This window comes from Falco peregrinus, chromosome 16 (assembly GCF_023634155.1).
Source record: "Falco peregrinus isolate bFalPer1 chromosome 16, bFalPer1.pri, whole genome shotgun sequence".
Taxonomy (NCBI): domain Eukaryota; kingdom Metazoa; phylum Chordata; class Aves; order Falconiformes; family Falconidae; genus Falco; species Falco peregrinus.
The window spans coordinates 3,475,057-3,489,749 of record NC_073736.1 but is presented as its reverse complement, the minus strand read 5'-3'; the positions used below and the strand labels follow the sequence as shown (position 1 = coordinate 3,489,749).

General features: G+C 50.6%; 4 protein-coding genes across 9 annotated transcripts in view; 2 read left to right on the top strand and 2 right to left on the bottom strand.

The window, feature by feature from the left end:
- The window catches only part of ILRUN (inflammation and lipid regulator with UBA-like and NBR1-like domains), a 32,038-nt gene extending 29,746 nt beyond the window's left edge, over positions 1–2,292 (bottom strand). The window contains exon 1 of one of the 6 annotated variants that reach the window (XM_055819778.1): positions 1,977–2,292. In XM_055819778.1, coding sequence (XP_055675753.1) covers positions 1,977–2,134 — 158 coding nt within the window. In that variant the 5' untranslated portion in view covers positions 2,135–2,292. The remainder of the gene's footprint in view (positions 1–1,976) is intronic. The other 5 variants (XM_055819779.1, XM_055819780.1, XM_055819781.1 and 2 more) reach the window with 5 other exon arrangements.
- Positions 1–3,274, bottom strand: part of RPS10 (ribosomal protein S10) — an 86,154-nt gene extending 82,880 nt beyond the window's left edge. Inside the window, exon 1 of the mRNA XM_055819788.1 lies at positions 3,267–3,274. The gene's annotated coding sequence lies outside the window, so the exon portion shown is untranslated. The remainder of the gene's footprint in view (positions 1–3,266) is intronic.
- Positions 3,086–8,040, top strand: SNRPC (small nuclear ribonucleoprotein polypeptide C). Its single transcript, XM_055819789.1, has 6 exons — positions 3,086–3,240; positions 3,540–3,582; positions 4,005–4,113; positions 5,538–5,627; positions 6,230–6,334; positions 7,644–8,040. Exons 1-6 carry the CDS (start codon positions 3,233–3,235, stop codon positions 7,766–7,768), a joined length of 480 nt encoding a protein of 159 aa, XP_055675764.1. The 5' UTR covers positions 3,086–3,232; the 3' UTR covers positions 7,769–8,040.
- Positions 8,041–10,591: 2,551 nt separating this feature from the next.
- Positions 10,592–14,693, top strand: part of BLTP3A (bridge-like lipid transfer protein family member 3A) — a 35,438-nt gene continuing 31,336 nt past the window's right edge. Inside the window, exon 1 of the mRNA XM_055819632.1 lies at positions 10,592–10,713. Within this exon, the coding sequence (XP_055675607.1) occupies positions 10,670–10,713 (44 nt within the window). The 5' untranslated portion in view covers positions 10,592–10,669. The remainder of the gene's footprint in view (positions 10,714–14,693) is intronic.

The window sequence follows — 14,693 nt, the reverse complement described above, 5'->3', positions numbered from 1 at the left end:
CTTTAAGCCCACTCTAAGAGTAATTGCACCACAGCCTGCACTAATTTTCATATACTTTTGCATACATGACACCAACTTAACAGATTTCCTTTTTACACGCCCCCCCATCCATCAAGGCTTATCAACCAATACTTCCAAAAAATTCTGAAAACTTATGTTTTCAGAACCAAACTGGCTACTGAAGTTACATTAAAGCTATTTTAATCACTTAAGATTTTCTTCAACTGTAATTAAAAATTATTTTTTTTTTAAAAAAGCCATCGTTTATAAGATTGTATTTGAGATACTGTTACTTAAAAAAGAAATTAAATACTCCCCCAAAAAAAGCGAGCTTCTTTGACACAAATCAGGAATACTATGGTTATACATAGCATCTTCATAAGTAACTTTCAGGTTCAGCTCTGCTAAGCTTTCTGTTGTCCCAAGGATCATCACAGAAAAATCCCCAACAGTATTACACTGCAGTGTTGGTAGCTTTATTCATATTATCAACACACGAATAAACTGGGAAAACATCTTCCGCTGTGAACGACTTCTTCAAAGCAAACTCCTGAACTCCTCGAGAGAGACCTTCTTTCACATTGTATCAGCTTTCAAAACACATGGTATTATTTACTATTCCCTTACTCCCTCTGCAGATGCAGATTTGCCAATATAATTCAATATAGAGCTGTAGGAGGAAGGAAAGATGAAAGGAAGAAGGTGACAAAGATGTCTTGTTACTGTTTATTAGTTCAACAATTCCGTGAAAGTTTTTTTCCCAACTGTTGATATGAAGACCTACACTTGGATTTCAAGTTTCAATCTAGAGGTTTCTGGATTTGGTGTTACACCACTAAGAAAAAAATAGTACAACTTAGCTAAGTAGCGTCTGTTAACAGATCTGAAACAGAAAAAACCTTTCCTGCATCTGCCACCGTGAAGAGATGCAAACCTTACAAGAGGGTTGTGTTTTGGTTAGCACCTTACATTACGGCAAAGCTATTAAGAGAGGATTTAAAAGATGCAAAGTGGTAATAAGGAGTCAAAGCCCACAGTTCAGATGGCAGCAATTTCACAACATTTTTCCCACAGTAACTCAATTCACTACACCACTAACACTCCAGGGTTTTACTTTTCACCATTATATTTCCTATTTCCCACGTTTTTCTCGAGCTACAGCTTCCCTGACCACCTGTACCTGCCTTTTTTGTTGGCAGCAACAGAGAGCTTTTAAAAAGACAAAACATACGCGGAAAGCCAGAGCATTTAGAGAGACCCCTAGCCTGCCAGCAGACGCTAAGTTTTTGCCAAACACGCAGGTAACTTTCACATGGAAACCAAGGCAGGTTGAAGCCTTCCCTACAGCCTTTCTACCACAATTTTCCCTCCTTCCGAAGGCTGCTCCAGGGGCCAGGGCACCGTCAGCCATCCCTGAATCCAGCTCTACCTCCCGCTCGGCAGAGAAAGAGCCCTTTAAGCGCTGCTGGGTCCGCCAGATCACATGCCCCTCTGCCTATCAATTAGTCACTCTTTAACAGCTTCGCAGCCCTTTGACCGACGAGCTCCTCGACCTGGCAAAATCGCTACCCCGAGCCAGGCCGGGAAACCACCCCGCGCCCCCCCTCAGCCCCGTCCCGCCGCTCCCCTCCTCCGCGCTGCCACGATCGCTGCCGCCTCGCCGACCCCGGGGAAGGGGAGGGGAAAGGGGGACCCCGCCACAAACACAGCCCCCCCCCCCCCCCGAGCGCGGCTCCCCCCCCACCCTCCCCGGGCGGCGGGACGGGCCTGCAGCCCCCTGAGGCGGGTCAGGCAGGGGGGGAAGGCGGCCGGGCCGGTGCGCGGCCCCTCAGCGGGGCGGGCGGCCGTGGCTCCCCTCAGGCGCCCAGCGGGGCGGGCGGCCTCCCGCTCTCTCCCCTCCGCCGCCCCAGGGAGGGCGGGCGGCCTCCCGCCGCTGCCCTCCGCCGCCTCCCCGCGGCCCCCCCGGCCCCCCGCACCAGTTGGTCATGTCGAGGAAGAAGGCGCAGCCGGCGGGGCTGAGCTGGAAGCCGAGGAGCCGCTGGAACTCGCCGATCAGCACGTCCTTGTCGGTGGTGCCCAGGCAGCTGAACTTCTGCATCAGCTCCGCGTCCAGATCCACGTCCATGCCCTCCATGGCGCCCAGCGGCCCCCGCCGCCCCGGGGCCGCCCCGCTGCCGCCGCCGCCGCCTCAGCGCCGCATGGGGGCGAGGGGGGAGCGCGGGCACGGCGGGGGGGGAGGGGAGGGGGCGCGGGCGACGCCAGCCGCTGCCGGCACTGCGCAAGCGCCGCCCCGCCTGGCGCGAGGGGCACGCCGCCTCTGACGCCACGGCGCCGGGCGCGGTGGCGTCACCACACGCGCGGCACGTGGGGCGGAGCGCCGGCCGCTCGCCCCGCCCCCTGGCGGAAGGAGAGCCGCAAGGGCGAAAGGGCGGGGCCGCCCATGCAAACGAAATATTTACATAAAGGAGGCGGGGCGTTCTCGCGTGACGCGGGGACTCCGCGCGCGCGGCGGACGGAAATTTGCATAACCCGCAGCCGCGCGCTTCCTTATATGGGCGGCGAGCGCACCTGTTTACGTATGCAAATAAGCGGCACGGGGGCTGTGACGTCACGGCACTATCCAAAGGAGGCGGCGCGGGGGCAGCTGGGCTGGGGCAGCTGCCGCGGGCGGGTTTTTCCCCCCAAAATGCCGTTTTTTCCCGCAGTTCTCAACCCCGCGGCTCCGTCACTGGCAGCGCCGGGGGCTGCCCTTGAGGGGAACGCAGAGCCGCCGACTCTCGCCCTGCAGCACCGGGGGCAGCGCCAGGATGCTTGCTGTACGTTAATTTTTTAACGTAAATAAACTCTCGCTGGTGTTAACCCCGTGGCGTGACGTGCAGGCTTCACCTTCCCCGAGCGGTCCCGGGCCAGGCGGCCGGCTGAGGTGCCGGGCGGACCAACGGGCAGGATAGGCCTCAGCCGGGGGGGGGGGGGCCGCGATAGAATCGTCCGGCTGTGACGTCGCTTTGTAGGCGGAGAAGCTGTGGCGTGACCGGGGACGTGCCCGAGGGGCGCGGCGGAGGCCCCGCCTGCCGGGCGGGAAAAGCGAAGCCCGCCCGCCACCTCGTTTGTCCCCCGCGGGCCGCCGTCCGGCGCTGCGCCCGCCCTACGGAAGCCGCAGGCGGTCAAGTGGCGGAAGGGGGACGCTACGCGAGGGCGTCACTTCCTGGCGGCGCCGGTGGCGGGGAGCATCATGCCCAAGTGAGAGCGGCTGCGGCGCTGAGGGGGTGGCGGCGGGGGCAGCGCCTGGGCCCAGGGGGCGGGCAGCCGAGGCGGGGGGCGGCCCGCTGACCCGGGTAGGGTTGGGTGACCCCTGTGGCGGCCCCTGTCTCTTCAGGCCTGGGGGCTGGGGGAAGGGGAGCGGGGCAGGCCGAGCCCGGAGTTGCCCGCTTCGTGCGGCGCCTCCTGCTCCCGCCGCCCCGGGCACAGCCGCTGTGAGGGGCTGCGTTCTGACACTGGGCAAGGCGATGCCTTAATAACAAAGAATTTTCCCTTTTCAGGTTTTATTGCGATTACTGTGACACATATCTCACCCATGACTCAGTAAGTACCGAATCTTCTGCGTTAAGTTCTCTGTTGTATCAAGGGCATTAAAATAAAAATAGGCTAAAGCCAGGTTACTTGGCGTGTACTTAACTTGTCTTCTCCTACTTCTTGGCAAAAGAGAATGAGGATATCGAGTGGCACTAGCAGTCAGGGCAGCTGACACGGCTGTGAGTGTTGTGGTGAGTTAGTAGGAGACAGCTGGCCCCATGTTAGGGCAACCGCTTCTATGTAAACTGGAGTTTCAACGCTTACAGTTTATATGTGAACTTTTTGCATATCACCCATCCTCTGGCTGGGCACAGAAACCAGCCTGTTTTGTACTGCTCAATTGCACGCGTTTAATATTATACAATAGTTCCCAGTAAACTTTGCTTTTATGTGATATTATCTAACCTTTGGGGTTATGTGATCTTTCTCAGCCCTCCGTGAGGAAAACCCATTGCAGCGGCCGAAAACACAAAGAGAATGTGAAAGACTACTATCAAAAATGGATGGAGGAACAAGCTCAGAGCCTGATTGATAAAACAAGTAAGGCTAATCCTTCTGTGACCCTGGGTTGCTTTCCTGTTACTTCCTCTGTCTTTTCTCTAGCTGCTTGTTTTCCATCCTTCCTCACTTTCCTGTTGAGTCTTTGCTCTGTAAATCGTGAGCAAAAACTTCACTTTGAATCTTGAACTCATCAGAGTGTGAGCTTCCACCTAAGAGACTGAGGGCTCTACCCAAGGGGAGCTTCTCGCGAGCAGGTGTTGCTTTACTGCAGTTGAGAGGCTTGTAGATACCACCACCGTTAGCACTGCTAATAATGTCGTACAAGGTCATGTACCCCATTCTTGCTTTGTGGTAGTAGCACATTTATGTAAAGGGTATGAATAAGAAATCCAAAAGATAGGAAAATGTACTTTAAAATGTACAGATTTTTTTTTTTTACACTGCTGTAGTTGCTTGCCCTCAATTCCTTAGGGATATTGAGGATTTTTTTTTTTACTCTCTTACTATAAAAGCTTGAATGAAGTGTGAAGTGTTTCCTCTGTTTATGGGATTTTTGTTTATGTTTATAATGTATATAATACATATATATGTGTGCATATATTATATATATACACATTTATGGTTTTTTTTTCCTCTTGCTTGTCCTCTGAATAATGGTTCTTTTCTCTGTGAAAAGAAATACAAATGCCAGATTAACTTTATGGCAAGTTTCTGTAGATTATAGAGTATCTGAAGTTGGCAGGGACCTATAAGGATCATCAAGTCCAACTCCCTGCTCATTGCAGGGCTACTTAAAATTAAACCCTATGACTATAAACGTGTCATCCAGATGCTCCTTGAACTGTGGCCGGCTTGGTGCTGTGACCACTTCCTCAGGGAGCCTGTTCCAGGGAACGCCCGCCCTCCCTGTGAAGAGCTTTTTCCTGACACCCAATCTGGATTTCCCCTGACGCAGCTTCTTCCCATTTCCTTGTGTCTGTTTTTCTCATAATGCTTCCAGGTTTCCCATCTTTTGCCTCCTCTCTTCCCTTTCACATAAGATGTGTTTCATGCTTTTTGTCACCTACCTAAGTCATTGCCTTGTTACCGTTTTCAGGACAGCATGTCTTTACATAACGATCACAGTTGAAAGTTGCAGCTGCAAATCACGTGATGTATTTTCTCTACCATCCGCCTTCCTGTTAGGTGTGTGAAATTCATCATGGACCTCTCTAGTCTCAGCTGGAGTAATTACTATAATAATTTTCTTCAAGAATATCAGGTGCTTCCGCCATGACAAGCAGCATAAACCAGGGATTTGTTCCAGAGTTAGAACAACTGAGCACGCAGCATGACGTGAAGTATGCTCTGACCGCGTGGCATGAGAAGGAAGATTGGCGCAGGAGCTTCCTCAGCCTAGTAACTGGTTTTTCTCCTGGGATTCTTTCTTTCCTTTTTTTTTTTTCTTTTCCCCCCCAATGTAGCGGCTGCATTTCAGCAAGGGAAAATCCCACCTACACCGTTCTCGGCACCACCTCCGGCAGGAGCCATGATACCACCCCCTCCCAGCATCCGTAAGTCTGAACTGGATGATTTTTGACTGGGATGGCAGCCTTCTTGAGCTGTGTTGCATGTTTCCTGGACTTGTAAAAAAAAAAAAGTCCTTTTAGATTGAGATCAAGCTTGGACTTTTTGAGCTTGTGAATACCAAAATTTAAAGAAGATGCTTTGTAAGAGTGTTTTGGCAGAGATCTTAATTGTGTGTGTCTCCTCATTACTTGGTAGCTGCCACGTAGATAGCTTCATTAAAACTTCCAGCATGGTGTTTCAGTTGTTTTGGTTTTTTTTAATAGAATAGGATTGATAATTGTCTTTTGCGCTCCAGCTGGCAAACAGCCGAGATCCCTTTCTGCTTAGAGTCCTGCTGTTGAAAATGGTAGTCACCTGCATTAGGTGTGCAAAGCTGGGATTAACAGCTAGCATATTCTTCATCCACTTTACTTTCTGGCATCTGAAGTCAGAGTTGAAACTGAAAATGATGGCAGGCAGTCGTACAACTATCTAAGACACTATAATTCCTAAAATGTCCTGTAAAGTTTAATAATTACTTCGCACTGCATGTTGTTGATGAATATGAAAGCAGCCAAATGCGTAACCGATCCGTGTTTGTGTTCAGCTGGCCCCCCACGGCCTGGCATGATGCCAGCCCCTCATATGGGTGGACCGCCAATGATGCCAATGATGGGCCCACCCCCACCGGGAATGATGCCGGTTGGACCTGGTAAGTCTGGAAATAGGTAAATCTCTGTAACTGTGGGAGTGGTACTGCATCGTCTGCTTGGTGGGATGTTTGGGCTTCTATTTTCTGTCTCACGGAGCAATAGAGAGTTGTCAGAAGAGCTCAGCAGAAAATGTGGAGTAGCTGCAGTGCTCGGCTGCTAGCTGTAGTGATGCACTCCAGTTTACAGGCGGCGTCACTTCAGATGTCGTATTAGATCCAGCGTGGATTGACAGCCCCCAGTGTCAAGCTGTGGAAGTATTTCAGTTTGCATATGCTATGTCTGCACGTTTGCTGATCCATTATCCTCTGCGTGGTGAGACATGAACCAGTCTTACCACTGCTCGTTAAAGTTTCTTTACTACTTGTTGCGAGTTATGAGTCCCCCTCTCCAACTGAAATTATCACTGTGCTAAATTGTAGCTTTTTGACCTCTAGTCTTAGCAGTACGATCTATAGAGGTTTATGTTGGTATTAGTAGCGCCTTTGTTTTTGCACAAGGGGTACATTTCAGTTCTAAATGAACGTTATTGTTTAAAATGTTTCAAGATAATGTGTTGCAGAGAAACGCTGTGCCTTAAGTTTTTTTCAGAACTGTAAAGGCAAACCAAAATGTCTTTGATACATTCCACTTCTGAGTTTACTGGCATCCAAAGAATACTCAGAGGATGTCTTATTGAAGCAGTTACTGGAACAAATCTAAAGGAACACAGACATGTGCACTAGAAGGAGTAAAGTGTCTTTGCAATTATTGTCTTGCTGGTAGAAATTGTTCTTTTAAGTGTTTTTCTTAAAGGCACAAACCGTGCATAATCTGCGATATTAAGCAGCATAGCGGCTGACTGAAAATAAACGGCAAAGTTGGATGGAAGCCATTATTTCAGTGCTTTTTAGTAGAGCATCTGCTTTTCTTTGGTAATGCTGTTACCCAGCTGTAAGAAGTACACCAGTCTTTTTTTTTTTTTTTTTTTTTTCTCTTGAGCACACTGAGGGTTTTGCAGCACTTCTTTCCAAATGACCTTTCCAATTCAGTAATTAAGCTAGTGTCTCTTCTGAGTGGTTGAAAATAATTTGTCATTGAATATTGTGAAAAGTGGGCATATAACCCAGGCATTTGGTTGCTCCGCTACTCATTGCTAATATCCTGCAGGGAAATGCAATCCATCTCAGTCAGATTCCTGATCAAAGCCTACAAACTTGTAAAACAAAAGTTCCCTGGAGGGTGGGGGAGAGAACCTACACGCGATTTTGGTGTGACTTGCCGGTTGCTGCTCCAGAAAGCTCTTCTCCAATGTCCTCTTTCCCCTTGTAGCTCCAGGGATGAGGCCACCGATGGGAGGACACATGCCAATGATGCCAGGGCCCCCGATGATGAGACCACCCTCCAGACCCATGATGGTGCCAACCAGGCCGGGAATGACCCGTCCAGACAGATAAAGGTGGAAATGGAGCTACCTGTTCTTTTTCATATTACAATCTTCCGTATGATGAATACCCTAGCCCTATGTCCCTAGGATTTTTTATTAAAGCAGTGTGTCGAGGAAATCTGCTGTTAACTTCAGATTGCAAATGGTTTGACCTTAGATGCACACTGGACTGATGCTTTTGTACGTGGTCTGGGTTTTTTTGGTGTGTTTTTTGTTGGTGTCATGTCCCCCCCCCCCCCCTTGAATCATAAAACAGAACAATAAAACATTGATGCTGGTTTACATACGGAGAATCTGAGCTTTACTCTGTGTGTGGTTTTTCTACGCAGCAGGCAGAGATGTCAGGTTTTTTTGTTCCCTCTCTACCTGTCTTGCACAGAATTTTCCAGGTTTTTCTTCTCTTTAGTCCTTAGGTAGTCACTCTTTTTTTTCATATCATATGCCTTGAGAGATGCATTACTATCTGCATTTTGAATTCTTGTTTCAAAACAAGTATGTGTGGTTTTACTTTAAAAAAAAAAAAAAAAAGAAAATCACAGAGTGACAACAGAAAATACTGCAGTGATACCAATTGCCTGGGGAGACTGCAACGTTAAGTGACTTTACCAGCACAAAATAGAATGAATTTATTAAAATGCTGATTCTCCACTGAGGGAAGCAAAGAGGTGCTGTTAAAAGGCTGCTTCTTACAGTAATTGTTTTGATGCTGCCAAACATGTTTCTGCTTTTCTATTGCTACTGGGGCATCTGTGTGGACACATTTAATTACATTATTGGAGTTGAGTCAGTAGTTATTAACGCTCTGTTCTCTTCTTAGTATAAAAGGATGTGTTGTTGAAGACATATCCCAGGCCCTTTAGTTTAATAAAAGGACTTTGCTTTTGATGAGCCATACATAATGCAGGTGCACAATTCTAATTGATATCAAGGATTTATTCTGTTTGCATACCCTGCTGCTCTGCGCAGGTCGGTTGTCATCCATTTCAGTCTGCAGAACTGTCCAACTCATTCTTGACATATCTGCCTCTAATATGAAAGTGGGAGTGATCTGCATCTTAAAAGAAAGCATTTGGTTAGCAGGGTTTGCAAGGGCTCCTTTCTTGAGTTGCTCCCTGCGATGAGACAGGACAGTGCAATCACTTAGAGGAGATATTTTTAGGAGTTTGTGTGCTTTCATCAATCTGCTGTAAAAAATGTGGTGTAGTTGAGACTGCAGATATTTGATTGCTCAGTGTTTAATAGCCGTATTCAACAAATGTTGAGATGAGGCAGAAGTTAGGGGATGTTTTTATAATAAACCATGCTAGAGGTAGACTTCTGCAGTAACAGCGCTGGGGCTGGACTGGTGCAGCTTCATCTCCCACGTTGGGTTCTGCAGGCATCGGACACTGCGCAGATGGCAAGGAGCCGACATGTTTGTACCCATGTGTGTCTTGGAAGGTGAATGTGTCTCCTTGATCCATAATCTTGAGTGTTTTTCAGCTTTAGGCTGAAGCTGGGTTGCTTTCACATCCAACGTGCAACAAGCAATGGCTTTCTCCTGGAGGAAAAAAATAGGCAGGAGTTAGTGATGATCAGGACTGGGCTTTGAGAAAAGTTCACGGGTTTGTGCTACTTGCGATTCCCCCCCCTGCCTACAGTCAGATGAAAACAGAATGTACTCAGGAAAGCACAAAGGACATTGATTTCTTGTGGAGCTGCTACAGGCATGAGGGATGGGTGTAAGGCTCTGGGGGGGTATGCCGTGACCGTTTCTGTGGGCTCCTGTTGCTGAGCGCAGCCTTGAAAGCAAAACACTCCCTCGTAATCCGCACTGAAATAGCGCCTGGCAAGTGAAATGGTCTAATTTTTCATTCTCATCTATCAAAGAGTTACAGTGGAAACAGAAACGAAGTAGCAACTAAGATGATTTTTTTTTTTTTTTTCATTCAGCAGCCTTCCTGGCTGCAGTGTTTTATATTTAACATTTTATTTTTGGAGTGTGAGCACGTTATTTAAAATAAATTGGTTTGGGCTGACCTGGGATAGTCTTAGGAAGGGAGCTTTACAAAGAAGAAAGGTAAAACTGAGCTGCTTTGTGGATTATCGCCTGCAGCTCCCAAGTTTTAATAATCAGCATTTTAATAATCAATGTTTTAATAGAGGTAAAAACACGTAATTAAAACCTGCCTGAAGCTGCTGGTGGTTGCAGGTGCCCCCTTGGTGCTTGTGCCTTAGCAGCTGACATGTACCGAGCCACAGCCCTGCCCGTGTCCCGTGGGGCTGTGGCCCTGCCTGTGTTCTGTGGGGCTGTGGCCCTGCAGGGCTCACTGGTGTCCCGTAGGCTCCCGTGGGGCTGTGGCCCAGTCCCTGTCCCGTGGGGGCCCGTGGGGCTGTTGCCTTGGCCCGTGGGGTCCCATGGGGCTGTGGCCTTGTCCCTGTCCTGTGGGGCCCTGTGGGGCTGTTGCCTTGGCCTGTGGGGTACCATGGGGCTGTGGCCTTGTCCCTGCCCCGTGGGGCCTGTGCGGCTGTGGCCCTGTCCTGTGGGGCCCTGTGGGGCTGCTGCCCTGTCCCGTGGGGCTGTGGCCCTGCAGGGCTTGCCTGGGGGCCCCGTGGGGCTGCGGCCCTGCCCGTGTCCCGTGGGGCCCGTGGGGCTGTGGCCCTGCCACCCTGCCTGTGTCCCACGGGGCTGTGGCCCTGCAGCCCTGCCTGTGTCCTCTGGGGGCCCGTGGGGCTGCGGCCCTGCCCGTGGCCCGCCCGCTCCGCGCACACGCGTGGGGTGAGTGCGGCGGGGGCCGCCAGGGGGCGCGTCGGGGCGGGGCGGTGGCGCGCGGGGGCCGGCGGGAGGCGGCGGCGGGGCGGGGCGGGAGGCGGCGGCGGCGCCGCGATGGGGTCCCGCCGCCCGCGGCCCTGAGCCCTGCCGCCCCGCGGCATGGCGGGCCTCATCAAGAAGCAGATCCTGAAGCACCTCTCCCGGTGAGGCACCCGCGCCCGGCCTTCTCTCTTCCTTCTTCTCATCCCGGGGGGGCGGCGAGTGCGGGAGGGCCCGGTGGGTGAGGGGGGTGCCCGGGCCTGCGGGGGGCCGGTGGGTGCGGGGGGCCCGGTGGCTGAGGCGGGGCCCGGGCCTTCGGTGGCCCGGTGGGTGCGAGAGGGCCCGGTGGCTGAGGGGGGTTTTGGGCCCTCGGTGGCCCGGTGGGTGCGGAGGGGCTGGGGCCTACGGCGGCCCGGTGGGTTGAGGGGGGGGCGCGGTGGGTGCGTGCGGGGTCCGGTGGGTGCAGGAGAGCCCGGGCCTGCGGCGGGCCGGTGGGTGCGGGGGGGCCCGGTGGGTGCGGAGGGGGGCCGGGCCCGAGGCTGCTGTGGGGCCGGGGTACCGCAGGGCCCTGCTGGCCGCCCCCCAGCGGAGCTGTCGGGCCCGGGCGGGCGGTGGTCTTGGGCCCCGGGGGCGCCTGAGGGCCGGGGGCTGCGGGCCCAGGGAGCTGCTGGCTGCGGAGGAGCAGGCGCTGAGCCCCCCGGAGCTGCGTGCTGGGGGTCGGGCCCCTCAGAGGCCCGGGGCGGTGGTGGGGGTCTCCGGGCCGGCCGGGCTCCTGCCCTCGGTGGGCCCGGTGCAGGGGGGGCTGCCTTTGGTGACCCTTCGGGAGAGCTGTGGGCCTGGGCTGCTCCCTACGGCAGGTCCCGCTCGGCTGGGAGCGGGCAAGCGTGAATGAGAGACCAGAGGAGAATATAAACAGCACGAGGTACCCAGGGCGAGAAGGAATGCTGTAATACTTGGTACGTACAGGCACTTGCTTGTCGTTTTTGCTGATGTTTTATCATTTTCAGTGAACTTCATTAAAGGCGCTAAGAGGTGTGCTGAGGAAGACCATCATCTGGTGCTTCGTGTGTAATATTGAGTCAGGAAATGCAGCTTCAGCTGTGGCTCTGCCGCTGACTTGGGGGTTGACCTTGGGCAAATCTCCGTGCCTCGGTTTCCCTGGCGTTTGAAAGGAAAGAGCTGCACGAGAGCTAGCAGTTCTGCTGTTATCTCATGTGCACGTCCTCCCTCTGCGTTGCTGAGCGATCAGGATAATATGAAGTATAAAGGTGGCATATCTCTGAGGAGACTGGTGAAGGCGCAGCGTTGCACAGTGCTTTTCTTTGTGCTTCATGAGCTGCAAATGATCAAGTCCTTTCCGTTTTTATGGGTGGAGAATCTCAGCTACGAAGCAAGGGGCTTGTAGTAACTTGGGCTAGTAGTGTCAGTAGGCTGGAGCAAGGAGTTAAGACCTGCGAATCCAAACTCGCTGAGGCTGGTAGTAAATCCTCAGTGTTTCTGGAACCTCAGAACAATCCCCGCAAACTTAAAGCGAGCAGTCTCCTTTAATAAAGTGCCTGTCTGCGGAGGTTCTGAATCACTAGTTGCTCAGTACTCCAGCTTTCTAGGCGCTGTACCAGAAAGGAGCGTAATAGAGCCTGCTGCTTGATCTGTTCAGTGTGCTAATTTAAATGCATTTCTGCTAGACCTGACATCACAAATCTCCGAGCTTTCTGTCTCATTCCACCTCAAATCGCCCTGTCGTGCTCGTTAAGGATTCAGCCTTCTTGTCAGGAGGCGCTGAAGTATTTATGACAAGGAGAGATGGATGAGAGCAGTTATTAATGGGGGCTGAAATAGACCTGGGCTTTATTCCTGGGTACCACCCCTCCTAGTGTGACAGAGCGTGTGTATTATTCTTATGGATAATTCTCTTTAGATGAATACGTTTTTCTGCTGGTGCTTTTACTTGGTTTTGCTTTTTGGTCTCCCTTAACTTTGCACTGTTGTGACACAGCCCTGCTCAAAGTGCCCCCTTTCTTCCCCTCCGTTTGAGCCTGTTGTTAGTGTTCTCCTCTGTGCAGTTCTAGGGAGGAGAGGGAGTCACAAAAAATTCTGCAGCTCTACCTGTTTTCCTACTAGGTAGACTTACTCTGTTGTTTGGGGTGGTTGGTCTGATCCTGCCCCTTTCTTGCCTAAGTACTGTGGATGTTTTGCAGAAATGCATTTTCAACACAGTTTAATGTTGTATAAAAAAGATGATGTTTTTGCATTCTGGTTTTGGTTCTTCTAAATACCTCAGCTTCATGCTCCCTTTGGGATTTTTCTTTCAGTTATGCTCATTTGCCCAGAAGAATTTTGCTACTGAATCATTAATCTGCCTTTATTTTCTGCTTTCAGTCTGCATTTGAAATAATTCCTTGTTCCTCTTGTTATGTCTTCGTTTGAAGTAATTTCTGCATGAGGTGGGTTTTTTTGTTCCTTTTCTGTCTGGAAATTTGCAAGGAATGGTCACGAGAGACAGCAAGATCAGGGAAATATGAAAGAGTTCACAGCAACCGTTCAGATTAAATGAATCACATGTCTAATAGGATGACAGTGGTCACTTGCGGTGATCTCTATAGCTGGGCTTTGCTGTCGGTGACAGAGCTGAGTTATGAATGTATTTTAGAAGGCTTAGCCTGTGTTGTGCTTTAGCAGCTTAAATTCCTAGAGCAGAGGAATCTAAAAACTTGCGGTGCTTTCACCATCTGTGCTTTTCACTCATTTATCCTATATTTAGCTTGGTAAAGAAAATAGATTAGGTTGTTTCACCGCTTCTTCTGCACTGGCACATGGCTGCGGTACTGGGGTTCTGTGGGAGGCTGTTTATAACCGAACATCAGATGATTATAGCTGGGACAAAGGGCTCTCCCTACGAGCTGTCTGAAGCATCAGCCGCTTGCTGTGTGTTTGAACTTGAAGCTGGTTTGAACTCTTCTGAGGCCGTACAACAAGAGCAGCACTTAGTGTTTACCAGCCTGGAATTATTCATGGCAGTACATCTATTGCTTTAAAATAAAAACAGTAATTTGCCTTTGCCTCTTTCTGGTTTTGTTTGAAAGTAGCATCTTTTTATTGTCCTTCTCTTAATTTTTTTCTTGTTAATAGTGCTCAGTGCAGCTATAGTACATACCACCTTTATAATACTCTGAGATCAAGTATTTATCCCCATTTGGTAAACAGGGAAACTGTGGCAAGCCAGACTGCCCAAACTTACTCAATAGAGCATTTTGGGGTTTGAGTTCTCAGTGCTGCAGTGGAAATCCTGATCAAAATTATTTTAACTTAATTTCATTAGGAAGCTTTTATTCACTGCTGCATCTGACAACTGCTTTGTGACATTTTCTTTTGTAACGCGTGTTAAAACGTGTGAGCTTATGGAGTAATAGGCTATTTAGTTGTGCACGTTACATGGTTTCCAGAGGAAATGTGGTATGTAATCCTTCTGTTGGGAAGAAAAGAATAAAAGTTAGGTGGAGAAAATAATCAGACAATAGCTTTACTTGCTCCAGTTCCAAAGGGCCGATGTGAAACAGCCACTGAGTCAGAAGCGTCTGAAAGAAAGAAAAGCTGGTGTCAGCAGAGGAGCTGGGGTGGGGTTTGGGAGCAGGTTTGAAAGCAGGGGAAGGAGACCACAGCTGGTAACCCTGACAGGAGCCCTGGAGAACTGCAGCTGAGGAGGAACTTCAGGAATCCCTGAAAGTAGGGTGAGAAGGAAGCGCAGGAGAAACGAGAGAGAGAGAAGTCGGCTGAGGTAACAGCACTATTGCTGAGAAAATACAGAGGAAAACCAGCATGGGAAGCGAGACCTGTGTGCAGAGGAGAGGGTACAGCGCTTGAGCCACCAGCGCAGGTGCCTGGTTCTGTTGATAACAGATGTGCGCAACGGAAATACAGGCGATACCAGGCTGGTAGTTTTGTCTTTGCTAGAGCTGTGCTTGTAAACAGGGTCTGGTGCACAGAGAGGCCCTTTCCTGAGTTGATCGTAGAAGTTTAGGTTGGAAAAGAGCTTTAAGACTATAAAGTTCAACTGTTAACCCAGCACTGCCAAATCCACCACTAAACCATGCCCCCAGGTGCCACGGCTTTTAAATATCCCCAGGGATGGTGACTCCACCACTTC